A 20,944-nucleotide genomic window follows, 5' to 3' on the forward strand; every position below is an offset into this window, starting at 1 on the left:
GAATCCAAGCATTGTTTTTTAGGGCCTCACGCACCTTTCAATTTTTCCTTATGAAGGCCTCAAAAATTAGGGGAGCAACATCTTTTGATTTGGCTCCATGCAGCCACGGGATTCCCAAAAGGGCGTTTTGGCCCCATTCCCCACAAAGATGGTGGTTGAGGCATAGAAGAAAGACATGTCCGCCTCGTCGCAAGGGTTGCCCAAACCAACCCATATCTTATTTGGTTCCGTCCATTCAAACCAATGCCATCTCAGCCGCAAGGCGCAAGCAAACTTGGCGGTGTTGAGGACTCCAAGGCCACCGTACTCCGTAGGGCGGCACACTATATTCCAATTTACCTTGCACTTTGCTTCTGTGGTCTTATCCGTTCCGGACCACAGGAAAACACGCTCCAACTTGTTCACATTTTGCAAGATGGACGGAGGGACAACCAAGGAGGTGATGAAGTAGACCGCAAGTGAGGAGATGACAGATTTTACTAAAGTTGTGCGCCCAATGGTGATAATGTTCTGCCCCTCATATGCAACCAATTTGCTCGCCACCTTGTCTTCAAGGAATTGGAAATCCGCCTTCTTCAGCTGCCAGACGAATAAGATAGCGCGGCAAATATTTACTCGAAAGATGTCGCTCTTTCTAGGGATGACTCCAGCATGGTTTGAATACAAATGGAAGATTTACCTTTAGTGGCGCAAGCTAATATACTAGGTAAGCAAAGGCAACAAGCTAGCTAGCAAACACAAAAAAGAAACATTGAACTTATAGACAAAAGTGAAAGAGAACCCTAAACTTGTAATCCTGAAAATCAGCACACCAAATACTCATGATCCCTGTCCGTTTCGACCCTTGAGGGCGTTCCCAAATATGAATTGTCGGTGTGGTAGGTCAAATCCTGGGATAGTTGGCTGCAGATGCAACTGAGCCGGCCCATCAAACACGAAGTGAGTTTTCCCCCCTTTTTAAACGTGCGATGTAAAAATAACAAAAAAAAACACTACGGCGAATCGAACTTGCGAACTTAGCGCTGCTGAACTCCACCTACTAGCCACAGGACCAAATGACTCCAAATGACTGTTATAATTATATATAATGAGAAAGCTGGATATTTTTTGAAAACATGTTTTAAGAGCATTTTTTTTGAAAATGTAAACAATTTTTGACGGCCACAACATCAATATTTGAATACATCTGTTAAGGGCTAATACATTTTGAAACTGTAAACAATTTTTGAAATCCCCAAACATTTTTTAAAGTACAAACACCTTTTGAAAAAAATAGAACATTTTTTGGAAACTCAGTGAATTTTGAAAAGTGAACACTTTCTGAAACATCAACATTTAAAAAAAATGGGAACAATTTTTTAATCCAGAAATTTTTTTGTACAAAGTTTCAAAACATGTTCGGTTTTTAATATCTTGTTCATAAATTCCAAATGTTCGGGAATCTAAAAATATGTTTGCTCTTTTCAAAAAAATAGATGTTTAAAAACTGTCTATGGTTACTATTTTTTATAACAAATTAAAAAATGTTTCCTGGTTTCCAAAAAGTGTTTGGAATTTTCAAATTCGGTTTGCACTTAATGTCCACATTTTCAAAAATTGTTCACAGATGTCAAAAGATGTTCAAAAAATATTTGTATTTTCAAAAATAGTGTAACATTTTCAGTTTTTTATTTTGTAAACTATTTGCATTAAAAATATACTCTAGATTTAAAATTGTTCACCCTTTTTCAAGAAATGTTTAGAATTTTTTGAATTTTTTTACGTATATGAACGCTCTTGTTTGTTCTTACCTTCTTATAGGCGTCGTGCTATCTATCAATACGGGCATCCTTCAAGGCGAGTGGATAGATGTGGGCACTGCTAGTGTGAGACCCCGAGGTCGAGTACTGTCCAGCACTGATGTTTCTTTCTTGGGCCCATGGACCGGCTGGGCGGGTCCGGTTGGCTAATACTTCCTTTGTTCGGAATTTTAGAACTAAAATACATCTAGATACGTCCATTTCTTCGACTAGTATTTTTTTAATCGCCTAGCTCTTTTTTTCAGCGCTCCTTATAGAAGACAAATGGCTTTGTTTAGTTAAAAAATGTTTATTGTCATTACAAAAATCTTTAAAATGTTATCATTACGAAAATGAAAAACAAATAACCAAAAAAAAGAAAAGGAAAGGAAAAACAAAATAAAAATGAAAAAAGGCCCATGTACCAGCAGGGTGGGGCCGGTTGGCTAGTATTTTTAGCCGCCAAGTAATTTTTCGTCGCTCGTTATAGAAGACAAGTGGCTTTGTGTAGTTTAAAAAATGTTTATTGTCATTACAAAAAAATAATTTTTTATTATCATTACATAAATTAAAAACAAGGAAAATGGAAAAACAAAAGAAATTGAGAAAACAATGAAAAATCAGAGCAGAGTGAGCGTGCGTGCAACTACACAACTGGGCCAGCCCGATTCGTTCTAATGTCCAGCCATCTAGTCAATGATCCTAGGATTTGGCCTACCACATCGCAAATACTGGCTAAACACCCTCAAAGTTTAAAATAGACCGCATCAAATGGTTAGGTATGCTGATTTTGGGAATTACAAGTCCAGGGTTCAATTTAGTTTTGGTCTACAAGTTCAAGATTTGTTTAAACTTTTTTCTTTCTTGGGCCCTAGGACCGGCGGGTCCGCTATTTTGATGTCACCAACTAAAACAAGGGAGCAACTAGTTAACGAGCACTCCTTTGAGAGCCTCGCAACGATCAGCGCCATTTGGTGCACTCTCAGCCATTCGCCACGTGTCGCGCTCTGGACGCTTCCTTCGGATTTTTTTCCCATGCGTTTTCGGCTTTTTTCCGGTTTTTTCTACGTTTTGGTTTTCTCCTAGTCTTCCTTAGCTTTTCGATCAAAAAAATTTCGATTTTTTTTGCATGAAAAACGCGTTTTTTTTCTTACGCGAAAGTTACGATTTTTTTCGCGAGAGGCACTGTTGTGCTTTAGCGAGAGTCACGGTCGTACCTTTCGGAAACGAAAAAAACGCGTTTTCTGTTTGTTTTCTTTCGCGGGAGTCACGGTTTTGCTTCCGCGAGAGGCACGGTTGTGCTTTCGCGAGAGTCACGGTCGTGCCTCTCGGAAAGGGAAAAACAAAACGCGTTTTCTGTTTTTTTCTCGAGTCACGATTTTGCTTTCGCGAAAGGCACGATTGTGCTTTCACGAGAGTCACGGCCGCGCCTCTCAGAAAGGGTAAAAATACGTGTTTTCTGTTTTTTTCGCGATAGTCATGGTTTTGCTTCTGCGAGAGGCACGGTTGTGCTTTCGCGGGAGTCACGGCCGTGCCTCTCGGAAACGGAAAAAAACGCATTTTCTGTTTTTTTCCTTCCACGAGAGTCATGGTTTTGCTTCCACGAGAGGCACGGGTGTGATTTCGCGAGAGGTACGGGCGTGCCTCTTTCGAAAAGGAAAAAAAACCATGCTTCCGGTTCGGTTTTTTCGTCCGGTTTTTTTCGTGAAAAAAAAGTTCGTCAAAACCTGTCAACATGAGATCTAGTTTTAAAGATTTCGACGCGAGGAATCCAATGGCGAAAACGGTTTAAGATTTGAATGCATGGTTTAAAAGATAAAACGTTTTGAATAAACGGATCTATGAAAAAAGGAAAACTTCTATGTTGCGACAAATGACGCGCTGTATATACGCCACTTTTGTGACCTTGAAAAGTGGAGTGTTCTTTGCAACGAGTACTTCTTAATTAGTGATTTCGCGAGATAATTGCAACTATAGTCCTTGTACTCGCTGGGGACGTTCAACTCAGTCATGGAACTTGCGTATTGCTTCAATACGATCCCGATACATGAAAATACGTGATCAATACGGTCCCTGAGATTGAAACGCCAGTCCTGGCTCTATGTGTTGCATACGTACTGTGTATTTCACCATATGCTATGTCAGACTGGCCCGCCCGTTAGGTTGGACCCATATGTCAGTGGGATATTGAGAAATAAAAAGAAAAATGCATGCGAGGCTGTGGTTCGAAACCGCAACATGTGGGCCACGAAACGAGCGGTAGCCACCAGACCAAGCGTGTACGCGTGATATTTGAGGAGATGCACGCACTTATATGCATTCCTCCTTATAAAAATTCCATTTAGTTTTTCTGAGTGAAAAGAAATATAATTAGGTATTCACAGTCTTTTTTGGGCTGTACGGGCCTGTTTATTTTGTTTTATAGCTACGGCCCAGCTGTCTTCTGCGTGTTCTGTTTTTTTTGTTCATGTTCATTTTTTTGCCAGTCACCTATTTATGAATATGAACATGAATAGGGTGCGAGCAAACCCTAAAGAAAACATTTGGCGCGAGCAACCTGGTGTGTACCCCACTGAGCCCACTGCATACAGAATTTTTTTAATTGCGACTATTTTCTAATACATGTTTTTTTTTTCAAATCGGTCAACATTTTTAAAAATTGTGCTGAACATTTTTCGAATTTAAAACTTGATTTTAGAATTGAAAAAATGTTTACCTTATTTTTGAAGTTGCGAAATTTTTCTTAATTCATGTTTTTTTTACAAATTCGTCAATACTTTTTGAAATGGCGTACCTATTTTTTTGAACTCGTCAACAAGTATTTTTTTGCATAGGCAAACATTTTTTTTAATTTGTGAGTAACTTTTGAAATTCAGAAACATTTTGTTTGTGATGAACAATTTCTGAATTCATCATTTTTTCAATCAGTGAACATTTTTTTAAAATTTAGGAAATATATTTTTCTAAACATGATGCATTTTCTTGAATATTTTCATAAGTTTAAGGACAATTTTTGTGTACACAAACTTTTACTTTGGAATCATGAGCATTTTTTGAATCAAGGAACATAAAAAATTCAATACCAGGTGTGTGTGTGTTTGTGTGTGTGTGTGTGTGTGTGTGTGTGTGTGTGTGTGTGTGTGTGTGTGTGTGTGCGTGCGTGTGCGTGCGTGTGTGTGCGTGCGTGCGTGCGTGCACTCCCTATATATTTAGTCTTTTGTACAAGTTGTGAAAATTTTCTAAGTTGCGAACATTATTTTTTGGAATTTTCTAAGTTACACTAACTATATGTATGTGAGGAGATGCACTCCCAAAATGTTCACCATATTTTTGAAGTTGCGGACATTTTCTAAATTCTTGAACTTTTCCAAGTTAGTGAATATTTTTTGAATTAACGAATATTTTTGGAAACTGCGTACATGTTTTTTGGAACTCGTCAACAAGTTTATTTTGTATAGGCAAATATTTTTGAAATACGTGAAACAGTTTTTAAATTGAGTAACATTTTTTGTGACGAACATTTTTGAATTCATCAATACATTTTTCAGTGAACATTTTTAAATATTGTTTTGAATATTTTAAAAAATATCACGGACATTTGTTGTAGACACAACGTTTTACTTTTTAATCATGAACATTTTCTGAATCGATGAACGTTTTTGCTTTCTAAAATACTCATGAATATTTTAAAATTCACGTATATTTTTAAAGAGACACTGATATGCTTTTAATATGTAGTGCATCCCCATGTTTAACAAGATCACGCAGTCGGCCTGTTGGCCCACTCTGGCAGTGGTTGGGTAGAGCTTCTGGGTTCGAATCCCCCTTGTGTGTTTTTTTTTTCAATTTTTTCAGCCCACTGACATATGGGCTGCATATGAATGTGGCCTCCACTACAGAAATACAAGATGTGTATGTGACGTGTAGAGTCAAGACTGGCGTTTCAACCTCAGGGACTGTATTGATCACGTAATTTCAGCCCACTGACATATGGGCTGCATATGAATGTGGCCTCCACTACAGAAATACAAGATGTGTATGTGACGTGTAGAGTCAGGACTGGCGTTTCAACCTCAGGGACCGTATTGATCACGTAATTTCATGTATCAGGATCGTATTGAAGCAATAAGCAAGTTTCAGGACTGAGTTGGACGCCGCCTACGAATACAAGGACTATAGATACAATTATCTCATGATTTCGCTGAAACGATGGTGTACAAGCTGGGCTATCTTGCAGCCAGGCGTTACGTCCAGGAAGCCCCCCGAGCCAGGCGAGATGACCGAAGGGAGGTCCTAATCGATGCCTTTAGCGCCGATTCCCGGTTCCGGCGCACACGCAGAAGGTGATTAGGCCAGCCCATTAAAGCACGATTGCTCGATCGTTGCTCCTCCTCGCTCGCTTGGGTCGCTCGTTGCTCGATCCTAGTCGCAATTTTTTTTGCGGGGTGATCCCAGCCGCCAGTCGACGCTTCTAAAAAAAGGACGCTAGTTAACTGTTGATCGTGACCATGCACTACTGACAAAGTAGTTGACTAGTAGCTTTTACAAAAAAGTTCACTAAAAACTTTTAAAAAATCATAAATTTGAAAAAGGGTTCGCAAATTCAAAAAAGTTCATCAATTATCAAAAAAGTTCATCGAATTAAAAAAAAGTTCATCAAATTTGAAAAAAAGTTCATCGGATTTGAAAAGGTTCATCCAATTTGAAAAAATGCCATCGGCATTGAAAAAGTTCATCAAAATTTAAGAAAAAAGATCAACGATTTTGCTTAAAAAAGTTCATGATTTTTTAAAAAAAGTTCATTGAACCAAGAAACAGAAAAAGGAAAAAGGAAAGTAGGGGAAGAAAAGGATGAGAAAGATGTATTTGTCACATGAGGTTGGGTGGCACGATGGTCAGTGCAAAGAACCTCGATGGAAGAGGTCGCTGCTTCGATTCACGATGACCCCAATTTCTTCCTTGCTTAAGGACAGGAAAACAGGTAGACAGGTCTGCCCATTCAGATCGAAGGAAGTAGGCGATAAGGGGCACTTAAGGCGCCGTTTAGGGTTTGCCATGACCGAAGCACTTGCGTAAGAATTCTTGTCCTATACTCCTGGACGCATCTTCTCCGGCCGACATTTTATGGTAACATTGGTTGGGTTCTAAAAGCATCCAAAAAGTTCATCCAAAAAGGTCGAGATAGTTGGCTGGGCCCTGCCCTTCCAGCCGGTGGCGCGATGGTTCATCTCCTTCGTTTACACGTCGGCGGCGGGAGGGTCATCGTCGTCGTTCGAGGCGGTGCCGCTCTCCGATGCAAAATCATAGCCAGAGAGGTGGTGGAGGAGGGATGCCTCGAGACTAAGGTGGAGCGCCTTTGCGTTCTTGCACTGGAGGCACGCGTATCAGACTCCACCGTGGTCAGTGACCTCCGCATCACCTCGCGAAGGAGCGCCTCCTCCAGGGTCGACGGGAACTGAGCTCGTCCAGTGGCGAGAAGAGCCGGGCTCCCCCATGGCCGCCGCTCGCTGCGGCTCGTGCGGGTCCGCCTTCGCCTCTGACTTCGGCATGCGCATCCGCACGGGAGTCGCAGGCACGAGCGCCTCCCACTGCCTGAGCGGTGCTGAAGTCGAAGGGGAAGGGGAGACCCTGCTCCAGATATAGAGCGTCATGGAGCTAGAAGGGCGGGCACGATCAACATTTGGCCGTCGGGACATGAAGGAGCTTGTTGCGAATGCGACGGAGCTCGGGCTCTCGCCAGTGTTCACGCGCGAGCACTGGATGGCGATGCAGAGCGCAAGCTCCTCCTCATCGGATTCCTCCTTCACGAGATCGTCCTAGTGCATGGGATTGGCCTCGCTTTGACCAAAAAATTCATCGACGAATCAAAGAAGACCTCCCATCTACCATCATTGTCCGAGAAAATCATGGGGTGGCGTAGCTCCACTGATGTGGAGGTCGTCCATCGACTGCCTTTCTCCATGGAAAACAACGGGCGGCGTAGCTCCGTTGTCTTCATCGATGAGGATGAACATCTTCCAACTGGCCACCTTTCAGCTAGAGGATTCAAAGTTTTTCAAGGTTTAGGAGTTTGGCTCCGCTTGCTATTTATTCTAAATAAATAATTTTTTGTGAGACTTTTTTTTTGTAAAATAGGGGATGAACATAATATCACTCATTAATTTTTTTTGTGTCTTCATGTGTACTTAGCAAAAAACTTGTCATTAATATTTTTTTCCGAGGCAACCGAACCAAGAATGTTTACCCCATAGAATTATCGGTCGTACATGATGTGAGGGGTTTTAGCACCAGGATATACTCTAGGTGCAAGACAAAATCAACTCATCAACTAGCATCACCAGGCTGGCTTTGCCGAGTGCGGAGCTCGACAAAGAAAAGACTAAGCAAACACATATGACACGTGGCCCGCCTATATTTGCCGAAGGTCTGCCGAGTTTTACAGTCGGCAAAGGTTTGACGAGTTTCAGCAAAAGGGAACTCAACAGAAAATATGCCACACATCTTACCCCTAGTCGTCATTGGACTGCCAAGTTCCACGCTCGGCAAAGGTTGCGAGCCACGTGGTGCCGCCATTAATGATCGTTCCACCTAACATGGTACTTTGCCGACTTCTCGTTTTTGAAACTTGGCAATGGATTTTTAAATGTTTGGTGAGTGCCCGATAATAGAAACTCGGCAAAGTTAATAATGATTCCTGATCCTTGTCCAGCCGAGTGCTGTTTGCCGAGAATGAAACTTGGCAAACACAATGCCGAGTTTTTTCTGGGCTTTGCTGAGTTCCCTGGGAACTCGACAATTGCGGCAATTTCACTAGTGGTTGACAGTAGTTGCGGGGACCAAAAAACATACTTCTTTCATAATGTAATCATACATGAAAAAACATCAATTCTGAATCATAGCAGTAATAATTAAATTAAAGATTGATATTTGTTCACGCTTTGGTTTTCTATAGAGGGGAAACGCTTCCTATCTATAGTCTGGCAGAAGTCCAGCGTCAAACCAATCCAAAGCCGTCGATTCATCTGAAATCTAACGCCTCACAAATTGTGCTTTCTATTAAAGAAAAAAAAACAGCAGCAGACGCTAACCACGCTGCCGCAACCCCTGCCCAAAATCCTATCCCTAATCCCTCTCGTTCCAATCAATCGAGAGACGCGCTAGCCTCCGCCCTCCACCCACCTCGCCCAGATCGCTCCCCTCCACCCCACCTCTGCCTCGGACAGCCTCAGACTCTCTTTGTCGCCGAGCAGGATGGTCACCCCACCGGCCAACCCCGCTCCATCGGCTGAATTGGTTGCCGGAGTAGCACCGGCCGGTCGGAGAACCTGATGTGGATTGGAAAATCCCACCCCACCCCATCTTGAAATCGAAGGTATTGTACTGCATCTACCAGCTCCTTTTTGATGATTCCATTTGTAATTTCTGTAAATGTTTGATTTTATTTATATTTCATCCACAGCCAAGTACTCACTGGGTTTGTATGTTCATTGGCTGCCTAGTATTGTTCGGTGATGTTTTAGATCCTTTATCATCAATCCTTTTGCAAGTCGAGCTTTTTAGATAATTAGATAAACCATACATATGTAGGCAGGCATTCGTGGCTATTCCTTAGTTAATTAGTTTTCAATATGTAGTGTTTCGAATGATGGTGAAATATGTTGAGGAAAACATTGTTTCGTTGCTTCCTGTATAAAGTGCTTCCAAAAATATGCATCCATGGACCATAGTTAGCGGCATATTGTTTTTGTTACATTTTTCAAAATTTAATGCTTCCACCAGACACTAATAGTGCACCCTTTGCACTAATAGCCAGCTGCATAGCTTTGTGCTTCTACATTGTTCTCGTTTTGCTACGGTAGTTTAGAAAAATGCTTCTGTGCCTACGACTCATATTTTTGTGCTTCTACATTGTATACTCATTTTCTACGATCCTTTAGAAAAATGCTTCCATGCCATCCTGATATTTACTTGCAATTCGTTCAGTTAGTATGTGGCCGGCACAATACATGCATCTTTATTTGCTATTTTTCATGCTTCCTACATTCTTATCCACGATGGTGTGTTGTATCATCTTGTGATTGTGGCTGTCATTATCCACGATTTGGCACAGACAAGCTCACAATCCCCTTGTCCTCCTGGTCATCTTCGCCAGCTTTGGGCCCGGTACCTCCAGTCCACCACGCCGGAGGGCCGTCTCGGTTGGGAAACGAAGCCACCACATGTCGACCACTGTAGAGTCGTCGCCATCCCCCCTAAGGCACTGTCCTCGTATGATCTAGGTATTGAGTCCTCTCTCATGTTGATCCAATACTTGTTGATTTTTTTTTCTTGTTTTATGTTCCGAGTATCAATTCATATCCTTGTGTGCACATCTTGAGCAATTCCTTTTTATTGGGTCCGATTTTGTTCTGTCCTTTGTGTACTGGATCACCAAATCATAAATGAAATATTTGTGAAATTTACATGAACGTGACAAATATGCTTCCTATTAAGATGACTTGTGTTGAGATATCGCTCTTTTCAAGCTTCCTACTAATGGACCTTCTGAAATAATACCACATATACTTCTTTAGTTTACAAAGTTAGCATCCATAGTTCAACCAATATTTCTGTGAATTTGGTATGTAGGTGACACATGCATCCCCATGTTGGTGGCAATCTTAGTTAATTCATGTATTCAATTTTCTATGCTTCAAATTAAGATGACTCAGATTGAGATAGCATATTTTCATGCTTCATAATGATGGGGCTTCCAAATTGTATTTCATATGCTCCTCTAGTTTACATAGAATGCTTCCATACTTGATGCTTCACACTGATGGGGCTTCCAAATTATACTTCATATGCTCCTCTTAGTTTTAGATAGAATGCTTCCATATTTCATCCTTTTTTACAAAAGTTGTTGCTGTCATTGTTATCACTATTTTAATATTCCTTGCCCCATATTATATTATGTATTATTATTTGGTCTAGGTAGTTTGCTTCCATAGTCCCCATATCTATTTTTTGTTTGTGTTTCTATAGTTGTCATTGCCAACACCATTTCAATAGAAACACAACTCAGTGTATGTTCTGACAGATCAATTCATTGGTTTGTGTCAACCGTGCTTCCTAATTTTGAGTATTTTCCTATACTCTTGATTTTTTCCTTCATGTCAATTTTATATGATTCCATTGCCTATCATGTATGTTTTGATTGATGAAATCACGACTCTGTGTAAGCTATGGCTTCTACTTCTACGTTTCACATATGTTCCGATAGCAATGCTTTTTTTATCCCAGTTTTCCATGCTTCCCCTACCTATCATGTATGTTCTGGTAGATCAAATTGTTGCTTCGTGTAAGCCTTATTTCATTTTTCTATGCTTCCACTGCCAATTATTTTTGTTTCGATAGATTCATATATACCTTATCTCGTTTTCTCATGTGTGCTTCTACAGATGTTTTGTGCCACATGATGCCAATCATGCATCATTCGTTTCTGAAACGCCTTGGATTGACATATCCCCACAATGTGAGCGGCGCCGATTTGAAGGCGCAAAGGAGGTGCTGGAGACATGGGCGGAGATAGTGATGAAGGTCCTCCCCGGGGATGTGCTTTCGGCGTAATTTGTGTGCTCCAGCTTCCGCACCATCAAACCGACCAGGATATCACGATATCGCGGTTACGTGCTGGCAACATTGTCCTTGCTGTTTTCTGCCATCGCAATGGCGTCAATTTTCATTTGGCAGTATTTCGCTGCTGCCCAAAACAATAACCTTGCTTCCCAGCCATCTTAGACATGGACCTTGTAACACTTTTTGTTGTAACTAAATAAATTTTTGTTGCTGTAACTGTATTAGGCTTTTATTGTATGGAAGAATATCCCCCTATCTTTGGTAGCAAACTTTCATTTGTTTGGAAACAATGTACAATTTATGTCTCAGCGAAAATAAATTTAATTGTTATCGATAGAAGCAAACTTAAGTTGCAATGGAAGAAAATTTTCTAGTCCATGGAAACAGAGTTGGCAGTAAATAAACAATTATAATGAACACAAATTTGTGTTAAAATCAAACATGAATTTATATTAGATTGAATAAATTTGCGATGCAAATATGCGATGCAATCAATAGGAAGCAAAAGACATCGGACAAAGTCTTGTTAGCAAGCGCACAAGTGACCCTAAAAAAAACAAGCGCACAAGTTGCATGTGTGGGCTTCACGTTCTGGATAAGCTCGCATCACACGAGTAGGGAGAGGTTAGCGGGATAGTCTGGCAAGCGAAGCGGATGCAGTTAAGTATGGAAGCAATCAATTAATAAACCAAGTCAACAAATCTCCCGCGGGCCTAACTAATAGATCAGACGGCCACCATGCACCTCATCCGACGGTCATCGAGTAGTCTGGTAAAAGCAAAGTGTCTATAGTCTGATAGCTAGTGGTGCCCTCTATAGAGAGCCTATTATTTTGAGAATAAAGCATTGGATCTCACCACATTAAAGGGAAGATTGGTGCAACTAATTTTTAAGATTCTTGAAACAATAGTTGAGATGAAGTGGCACCATGTGACAGAGGTCAGATGTGGCAGTCTCTGTCTACGAGAATAAAATGGAAGGGTCATATGAAAAGGCCCATCCTTGTCGTAATTTTATGCCTGATTACATGGTGAGACAGATGACGGTAAATAGTGAACATGCATACTTTTGTATAGTGAACATGCATACTTTCGTATGTGACGATTAAATTGCCCTAAGCTTAATTTGCGCACCAAGCATAGGACGTAGCATTTTCGTGTTATCTAGAGCATGAGTGTATGATGGTGCAAGCTCGAACTCAAAGCATTGAAAGATCATGCACAAGGAAAACTTGGGCTCAATTACTGCAAACTGTTGGCCAATGCAAATACGTTGTCCCCAACCAAATGGTAGGAATGCACAAGAATTATTGGATGCCTTCGATATCCCATCGGCGAACCTCTCCGGTTTGAACTCATGCACGTCGCTTCCCCATATGTCTGGGTCATGGTGCATTAACAACACAGGAAGCTCGATGAGCACACCAGCAGGGAATGTGATACCTCCAATCTCCATTTCCTTGTATGTTTTTCGGATGAAAGCGACAACTGGTGGGTATAATCGGAGCACCTCGTAAAGAATCATGGTCACCTACATTGTAGACTAAACGACTTATTATGCTTCCTAATATATATTTCATAAGAACAATGGAATCAAGTAAATAAAACACTACTCACCGTTTTTAGTCGGCCAAAGTCTTCGTAGTCAATTTTATTCTTTCCAAATAGGCCAAGGACCTCCTCTCTTGCACGATCTTGCCACTCGGGATGCATACTTAGTATGACCATTGTCCATGTGAGTAATATTGATGTTGTTTCTGTTCCTGCAAAATAGAACAACTTGCATTCCTCCACAACCTCATCAATCGTCATTCCTGAGATGCATTGGCCATTCTCATCTGTGCCCCTCATGTTGGACTCAAGCATCAAACCGAGCAAGTCATTTTTGGTATTTTCTCCTTCTTGCATAGCTTGCATTCTTGTTCTGATTAGATTGAGCAGAATTGATTCAATTTCGTTATTAATTTCGCTCATCCTTCTATTGTTTTTGGTTGGCAAGGACTTGAAAAATGACACCCCAACAAATTACTACTAGCACGGACAAACTAACTATACTTTATTAATTAACCTGTCTATGCGCTACTAAATCTCATGATAACGCACAATATAATATAACGCGAATTGACAAAACATGGTGTCTGGTGTTAGTCTAAACTAGACAATGCCCCCACACGTTGCAGTGGAAATGTTTTGCAATGTATTTCAATAACATTTAGTTTTATGAGACGTGAACATTTGAAGTAGTAATATATAAACTAAAATTAAAAATACATATGATTTATTGTGTCTTTTACTCTATAGTTGTAAACTATTTATTATATATAAATAGAATAAAAGAATGTAAATTATCATGCATGTTCCCATGTTGAGGTGGATCTTTTGATTTGAATGGTTGCTTGTTAAGGTGGGTCATTTTCATGTATGCTGCATGCTTAGGTGTCATGCTTGTATGTTGAAACAAATATGTTACTAGGGGCTAGCTATTTAAGTATTAAAGATCAACATGATCCCTATGATTGATGTTGGTTTATTAATCAGAACCGGCTATGCGCAAGTTGCCTGAAAATTCATTTCAGGTAAGCCGATTTGCTAGGCCATGTTTTTTGATAAATATTGGCAGGATAGTTTTGGGGTAGAAAGTTTGCATTTCGAAACTTGAGCTCGTGTACCATAACACAAAGAAAACAGATAGAGTATGCCGTAGACACAAATATTAGCCGGAAGGATGATTACGTAGTAAAGAGTACTCACAAGTAGCCGGGAATGATAATCTTCTTAACCCTGGCCAGGAGGCGTGCAGTTTGCTCGGACTGCAACTGGAAAATCCTAGCACCTTCAGCGTAGTTACTGCCAAACGCGGTGCGAGAAATGACATCTCCGGTGAGTCTTTGGAACTCCGGACAAACATCCACCTCATATGTACCATCAGAACCAAGAGATTGCGTCCATCTGCTCACAAGTTCTTGGCAGCAAGTAGAAAACGCTGGCATCATGAGCTGCAAATTAAGTACACATGATTCCGTTGAATTTATAATTTCGCCAGCATTTGATTGAAGTACTACACATGGAACAATAAAAAATTAGGAGCAGTGTACGTACCTTGATCTTCTCGGGATGGAATGCAGGGTTGAGGATCCTCCTGTGCTTAACCCATTGCTCGCCCTCGTACGTCGCCACGCCTCCGGCGAGCAGCCTGGACAGTGCCGGAAACTTGAGCTTCTCGAAGTGGCCGAACTTGTTGGACATCACCTCCTTGGTCTGCTCAGGGTCGCTGATGGTCACCTTGGGGTACGGACCAAACCAGGATATGCACGCCTTGCCGTGCTCCCGGATAATGTCGTGGAGCAGCGGCGCGACGAGAGGGGCTATGTTGTGGCAGCGCAGCGACATCGACCTCGAGCGCTCCTCCTTGCTCCGCCGCTCATAGTCAATGACGTCGCTGACGAGGAAGCGGTACGAGGTGCCGCGGAGACCCTGGGCGCGCAGTGCCCGCTCCAGCCGCCGTGGGTGCCACCACAGCCGGTCTATTAGCTTGGCAGCTTGCCACAGAAGCACAAAGCCCGGGCTGCCACATAGCAGGAAGCTCCATTGCACTAAAGCTGGACTAATCAACGCTCTAAGAACCATGTCTCTCTTGATTGGGGGAAGAATGGTTGGATGACTGATTCGATTGAATGAGTATGGTAGAGATGCATCACAATATATATGGAGACAGATCAAGGCTGCGGGGAACTCTGGTCCATGCCTTTCTCCTAAGGAACTTGGTAGAGAAGAAACTGAGATGGAGATCTGATTATTATTAGTTAAATTAAAGTGAGCGCGGTGACGCGACATGGGCACTCATGGCCTCATGGGCCAGTCAACGGTCTGCCAAGACAAGGACAATACCACTGGATGTATAATAAGGGCATCTCTAGCAAATCTACAATTGAGGAGCAAAGGTGTGTTGATAGAGTTAAGCACTAGCCAGCGGATCACCGAAACATATCTCCCGTAGTGTGTTAGGGTCACCCTAATATAACTCTCGATCTATTGCAAAACTCACGAATTCGAGTCTTAAGTGTGATTATAGTAGCTGATACAAGAATTGGTGAGAGGGGATCGGGGGAGAAGGAAGAACAGTGCTGCTGCCATTGTGATCCACTGGATGCCCTAGTCTCCGAGTGACGCGCCTTTAAGTAGCCGGTTGGGAGGTTGGCTCACAGAGTCCACTGCGGCCCAGTGTTGTTTGGGTTGGGCTTCGGGGTCCTTGTGGGTCGAGAGGCAGCGATGGGGTCGCTGCCGCCTGGGTCCTTGCTGTCAGTGACTGGTGCAGGGTTAGCCAGAGTAGGGACGCTGACATCCCCTCCTCCTTGCGACGAGGCTTGCCCCCAAGCCTCTTCTGCAGGAAAACGGGCTTGTAGAGCCACTCGATCCTCCCATGTGTCTTCCAGGGCTGATGCATCCGACCAACGGACTCGAACTTGTTCAATCATGGCACCATTCTTCTTGCGCCAACATCGCTGAAGGATTGTGACTGGAACCACAGGGGCATCAGTAGGGTGAGGAAGTTCAGTGTGAGACAGCGTACCCGGCTGCAGGCAGTGGCGTAGTTGGGAGACGTGGAAAACAGGATGCACTTGAGCCTGTGGTGGTAACTCCAGTTTGTAGGCTGATTCATTGATCTTGGCGATGATCTGATACGGTCCATAATACTTGAACGCCAGCTTGTGGTTCGCACGCCGGGCAACTGAAGTTTGAATGTAAGGTTGAATTTTGATGTAGACTGAGTCACCCACAGAGAAGCTACGTGGAGATCTTCGTTTGTCTGCTTGCGCTTTCATGTGCTGCTGCGCTCTGTTCAAATGCTGTTGCAAAAGATCTTGGATAACGGCACGCTCGTCCAGCCAAGAATGCAGTGCTGGCACGGTGCACTCACTGGTCGGGGTGATCCTCAAATGCCTTGGTTCATGCCCGAACATAGCTTTGAATGGCGACATCCCGATGCTGGAGTGGTGTGAAGTATTGTACCAAAACTGCGCCAGTGGTATCCAGTGGCTCCATCTGGTTGGGTAGGCGTGCACGAAACAACGGAGATAAGTTTCGACACATTGATTGACTTGCTCAGTTTGCCCATCCGTTTGCGGATGATTTGCCGTGCTCAATCTCAACTCGGTGCCCGCATACTTGAAAAGTTCCTGACAGAAGTGGCTTGTGAAGACAGGGTCACGATGTAACACGATCGAGGCTAGGAAGCCGTGGATCCTGTAAACATTGTTCATGTAGAGGAGTGCGACTTTGGCAGCAGTGTAGGGATGTGCCAGAGGAAGAAAACGGGCAAACTTGGTGCGTTTGTTGACAATGACCCAAATGCAGTTGTGTTTACCGGATTGTGGGAGTCCGTCGATGAAGTCCATCATGATCATCTCCCAAGGTTGCTGCGGAATCGGAAGGGGTTGGAGTAAACCTGGAGACGCTGCTCTGTCCGGTTTTGCTTGCTGACAGACTGGGCAACAGCGCACGTAATGCAGAACGTGTGTCTTCATTTCAGGCCACGCAAACAGACGACGAATGCGCCGAAACGTGGCCGGAAAGCCGGAGTGCCCACCCAGCGGACTATCATGAAATGTTGCCATGATCTTCTGTTGAAGCGTTGTTGAGTCCCTGAGCCAAATGTGCCCACGGAAGTGGATAACGCCATTCTGCAAAGTGAAACGGCCTTTGGAGTCTTCTTTGATAGCCAGTTGTTCCAGCAGCTTCTGCGCCTGGGGGTTACAATTGTATCTTGCCACGACATCTTCCAGCCAGGTTGGTTGGCAAGAAATGACGGCCGAGAGGATCTCTGAAGAGTCCGTGCGCGATAATGCGTCTGCTGCTGTGTTATCAGTCCCCTTCTTGTACCTGATGGTGTAATGCAGCCCCAAGAGTTTGATGAAAGCGCGCTGTTGCCATGGGGTGGACAAGTGTTGTTCCTCAAGATGTATCAGACTCTTCTGGTCAGTGTGGATGACGAACTCGCTGTGTTGCAGATATGGCCGCCACTGGTCCACGGCAACCACGATGGCGAGGTACTCCTTTTCGTAAGTGGAAAGGCCTTGGTACCGTGGACTAAGACTTTTGCTCATGAAAGCAATTGGGTGCCCCTCCTGTTGCAAAACTGCTCATATCCCTTTGCCGCATGCATCCGTTTCAATTGTGAAAGTCTTGGTGAAGTCCGGCAATGCCAACACATGAGCTGTGATAAGTTGTTGCTTGAGTAGCTGGAAAGCTTGAGAAGTGTTATCGGTCCAGACAAATGGGGCCCCTTTCTTGAGCAGATTGAACAAGGGTCTCGCGATGATGCCGAATCCTCGAACGAAGCGGCGATAATAGCCCGCGAGTCCGAGGAATTGCCGGACCTGCTTGGCGTCTTGAGGAATCGCCCACTCTTGCACCACACGGATTTTGCTGGGCTCCGTGGCCACACCCTGCGCACTGATAACGTGGCCCAAGTAAGACAGTTGCTGCTGACCAAATTCACACTTAGATCTCTTGACCTTCCATTGATCTTTGCGCAGCAGCTCTAGAACCTGACGGATGTGAGAAACATGTTCTTCCCATGTACGACTGAACACCAGTATATCATCGAAGAACAAAAGCACGCAGTGCCTGAGGAGGGGCTGCAGGGTGTCAGTTAGCACACTGATGAAGGTTTCTGGCCCGCCCGCTAATCTGAAAGACAACACTTTGAACTCATAATGGCCTGAGTGCGTCTGAAAAGCGGTCTTGAATTCTTCTCCTTCCGCTAGCCGAATTTGGTGATAGCCTGCCTGCAGATCAAGCTTGGAGAACCATTTAGCCCCGTGTAATTCATCAAGCAGCTCCTCGATCACGGGCACTGGAAATTTGCTGACGCGTGTCATGGCATTGAGATGGCGGTAGTCGATGCACAACCGCCATGCCCCGTACTTCTTCTTGACCAGGATAACTAGCGAAGAAAAGCTGCTGTGACTGTGCTGGATGACCCCTGGCCTGAGCAATTTAGCCACCTGTCGCTCAATCTCCGTCTTGTGTTCTGGTTTGTGCCGATATGGTCGGATATTCACCGGTTGCGCGCCTAGCATCAGTGGTATGGTGTGGTCGTAAGCACGACGAGGTGGCAGACCGGTGGGTTCCTGGAACACGTCGTTGAACTCAGCTAGCAGTTACTGCAGTTCGGGCGACTCCTCTGAAGCAGACGATCCCTCCTTGATCGGACAGAGTAAGATAATATGTAGCAGAGAGCCTTGGCGGTGCAGGTTCTAGAGCTGGACTCGATTGATCACATGACATGTGGTTGAGTTGGCTTCGTGGCCGAACAAATGAGCTCGTCCCATGGCTATGGGGAATTGGATGTACTTGGCGCGCCAGTCGACGGTCATGGGGCTGTGTTGTTTGAGCCAGTCCATGCCGAGAATGGCATCGTACGTGCCCAACGGCAGGATCTTCATGTTGGTAGTGAACTCGTGGCCCTGGGGGGACCACTGGCAAGAAGGGACAGCGGCGGTGCAGGTGAGTTCACCCCCACCAGCGACATGGACGCGGCAAGGTTGCTTGAGTGGCACGACCCCCGTTAAGTGGTGGGCGAGCTTCTGATCGATAAAAGATGTGGAACTGCCGCTGCCAACGAGTAGCAACACCTCGCTCCCCTGCATCATGGCGAGAAGCTGGAAAGCCTTGGATGAAACCCTGTCGTCCAGCGCCGAACGAGAGATGGCCATGGCGGTGTCGCAGGTTGGGGAAGTGGCCATGTTCTCGTCGTCCACGCCGAAGAGCTCGAGCATCTCTTCCACCACATGGAGTTGGACCATGGTGGGGCAGACGTGGTCTTGTCCCCAGCGCTCTCCGCACTTGAAGCAGAGGCCTCGGGCTCGGCGGTACTCGTGGAGCGCCTTCACCTTGGACGTGTCCGCACGCGCCGCCTCCGTGCCACGGCGATCCGTGGCGCCGTTCAGCGGAATCGCGCGTGGTGGTGGTGGGGGCAGTGGCAGCGCCATGCCCGGTCTGTGGTGCGCCTCGGGCGGTCGCGGCAGTGAGCCAAAGGCCCCGTCCGTCACTTCATCTTGTAAGAGCGCCAACGCGCAGGCCGTATCCAAGTCCGGTGGTCGCTGCACCAAGACCACCGCACAGATATCCTTCCGCAGCCCCTCCACAAAACGAGTGAGAAAATAGAATGGGTGAATCGTGTCAGAATGCGAACTGAGATGATTAATGATAGACTCAAATTGCTCAATATAATCCGCGACCGTGGATGTTTGGCGCACGGTGTAAAACTGACGAATTAGTGTCTGGTGGCGATCATGCCCAAAACATGTACACAATAGAGCGGTAAACAATTCCCAATCGAATTCCGTGAGCCTTTTCTGAATCGATTGCAACCAAATGGACGCTGAACCCGAGAAGTTCAGTGCTGCCATCGGCACCCAGAAGGAAGGCATGATAGCAAACATAGCAAAGTACTGTTCACAAAGAGTCTTCCACAATTTCGGGTTGTCTCCTGCGAATTGTGGGAATTGAATGGAGGGATGTGCCTGGCCTAAGCCGCTGAGCAGCTGGCTGGCATGCACGAACGGCGAAAGGGCAGGGGGTGATGGGGGGACGTCGGACTGACCGTTTGCCAGGAGCGGCGGCGGTGTCAGGAAGGACGCCGCGGGCGGCCCCGTGTGATGTTGAAGACGCCGTGGCCATCGGGCCCTTGTGTCGTTGCTGCCGCGCCCAACTCGGCCCCGATGTGGGTACCGGTCGTCGCAGGCGGTTGTTGACTCAACACCGGCGCGTGGTGCGGTCCGCCCTCCGAGCGTGATGGTGGTGGCGGTGGAGGTGCGAGCTGCAGGGCCGCCACTGACTTGGTCAGATCGACGACGCGCCACTCGAGATCCGGGCGCCACGCCATGATATCTTCGACCTTGGCGTTGGAGGCTTGGATCGCGGTGGTGTGCTCCTTGAGAGTGGTCTCCAGGCGCTCCAGGAACGACTGCACGGACGGATCCATGGCCACGAGTTGAGATCGCGCCTGGCGCAGGGCTCTCGTCTCCACGAATTGGGCCAGATCGACGCGGAGGAAGGGAGTGGGGTTGGTCTCTGATACCAGATGTTAGGGTCACCCTAATATAACTCTCGATCTATTGCACAACTCACGAATTCGAGTCTTAAGTGTGATTACAGTAGCTGATACAAGAATTGGTGAGAGAGGATCGGGGGAGAAGGAAGAACAATGCCGCCGCCGTTGTGATCCACTGGATGCCCTAGTCTCCGAGTGACGCGCCTTTAAGTAGCCGGTTGGGAGGTTGGCTCACTGAGCCCACTGTGGCCCAGTGTTGTTTGGGTTGGGCTTCCGGGTCTTGGTGGGTCGAGAGGCAGCGATGGGGTCACTGCCGTGTGGGTCCTTGCTGTCAGTGACTGGTGCAGGGTTAGCCAGAGTAGGGATGCTGACATAGTGGATGTGTCGATGACCCGCATTCACACCGGTTCGCCACTAGTGCTGAACTCGCTCTTCCCTTTCCCGTTTCCTTTGTTGTTATGTTGGGTCAGAACTTTTTTTCCAAGACGGAA

The 20,944-nt window shown here is 45.1% G+C and overlaps 2 protein-coding genes across 3 annotated transcripts in view; one reads left to right on the forward strand and one right to left on the reverse strand.

The window, feature by feature from the left end:
* LOC119268437 (pentatricopeptide repeat-containing protein At5g12100, mitochondrial-like) overlaps positions 1–14,335 on the forward strand; it is a 20,976-nt gene extending 6,641 nt beyond the window's left edge. For both annotated transcript variants that reach the window (XM_037550070.1, XM_037550071.1), the window contains exons 4-5: positions 6,789–6,791; positions 14,325–14,335. The gene's annotated coding sequence lies outside the window, so the exon portion shown is untranslated. The remainder of the gene's footprint in view (positions 1–6,788; positions 6,792–14,324) is intronic.
* On the reverse strand, positions 12,333–15,120 carry LOC119268438 (cytochrome P450 72A13-like). Its single transcript, XM_037550072.1, has 4 exons — positions 14,495–15,120; positions 14,147–14,391; positions 13,013–13,319; positions 12,333–12,926 (listed from the first exon to the last, which is right to left on the reverse strand). Exons 1-4 carry the CDS (start codon positions 15,020–15,022, stop codon positions 12,501–12,503), a joined length of 1,506 nt encoding a protein of 501 aa, XP_037405969.1. The 5' UTR covers positions 15,023–15,120; the 3' UTR covers positions 12,333–12,500.
* Between the last annotated feature and the right edge of the window lie 5,824 nt (positions 15,121–20,944).

This window comes from Triticum dicoccoides, chromosome 3A (assembly GCF_002162155.2).
Source record: "Triticum dicoccoides isolate Atlit2015 ecotype Zavitan chromosome 3A, WEW_v2.0, whole genome shotgun sequence".
Lineage (NCBI taxonomy): Eukaryota > Viridiplantae > Streptophyta > Magnoliopsida > Poales > Poaceae > Triticum > Triticum dicoccoides.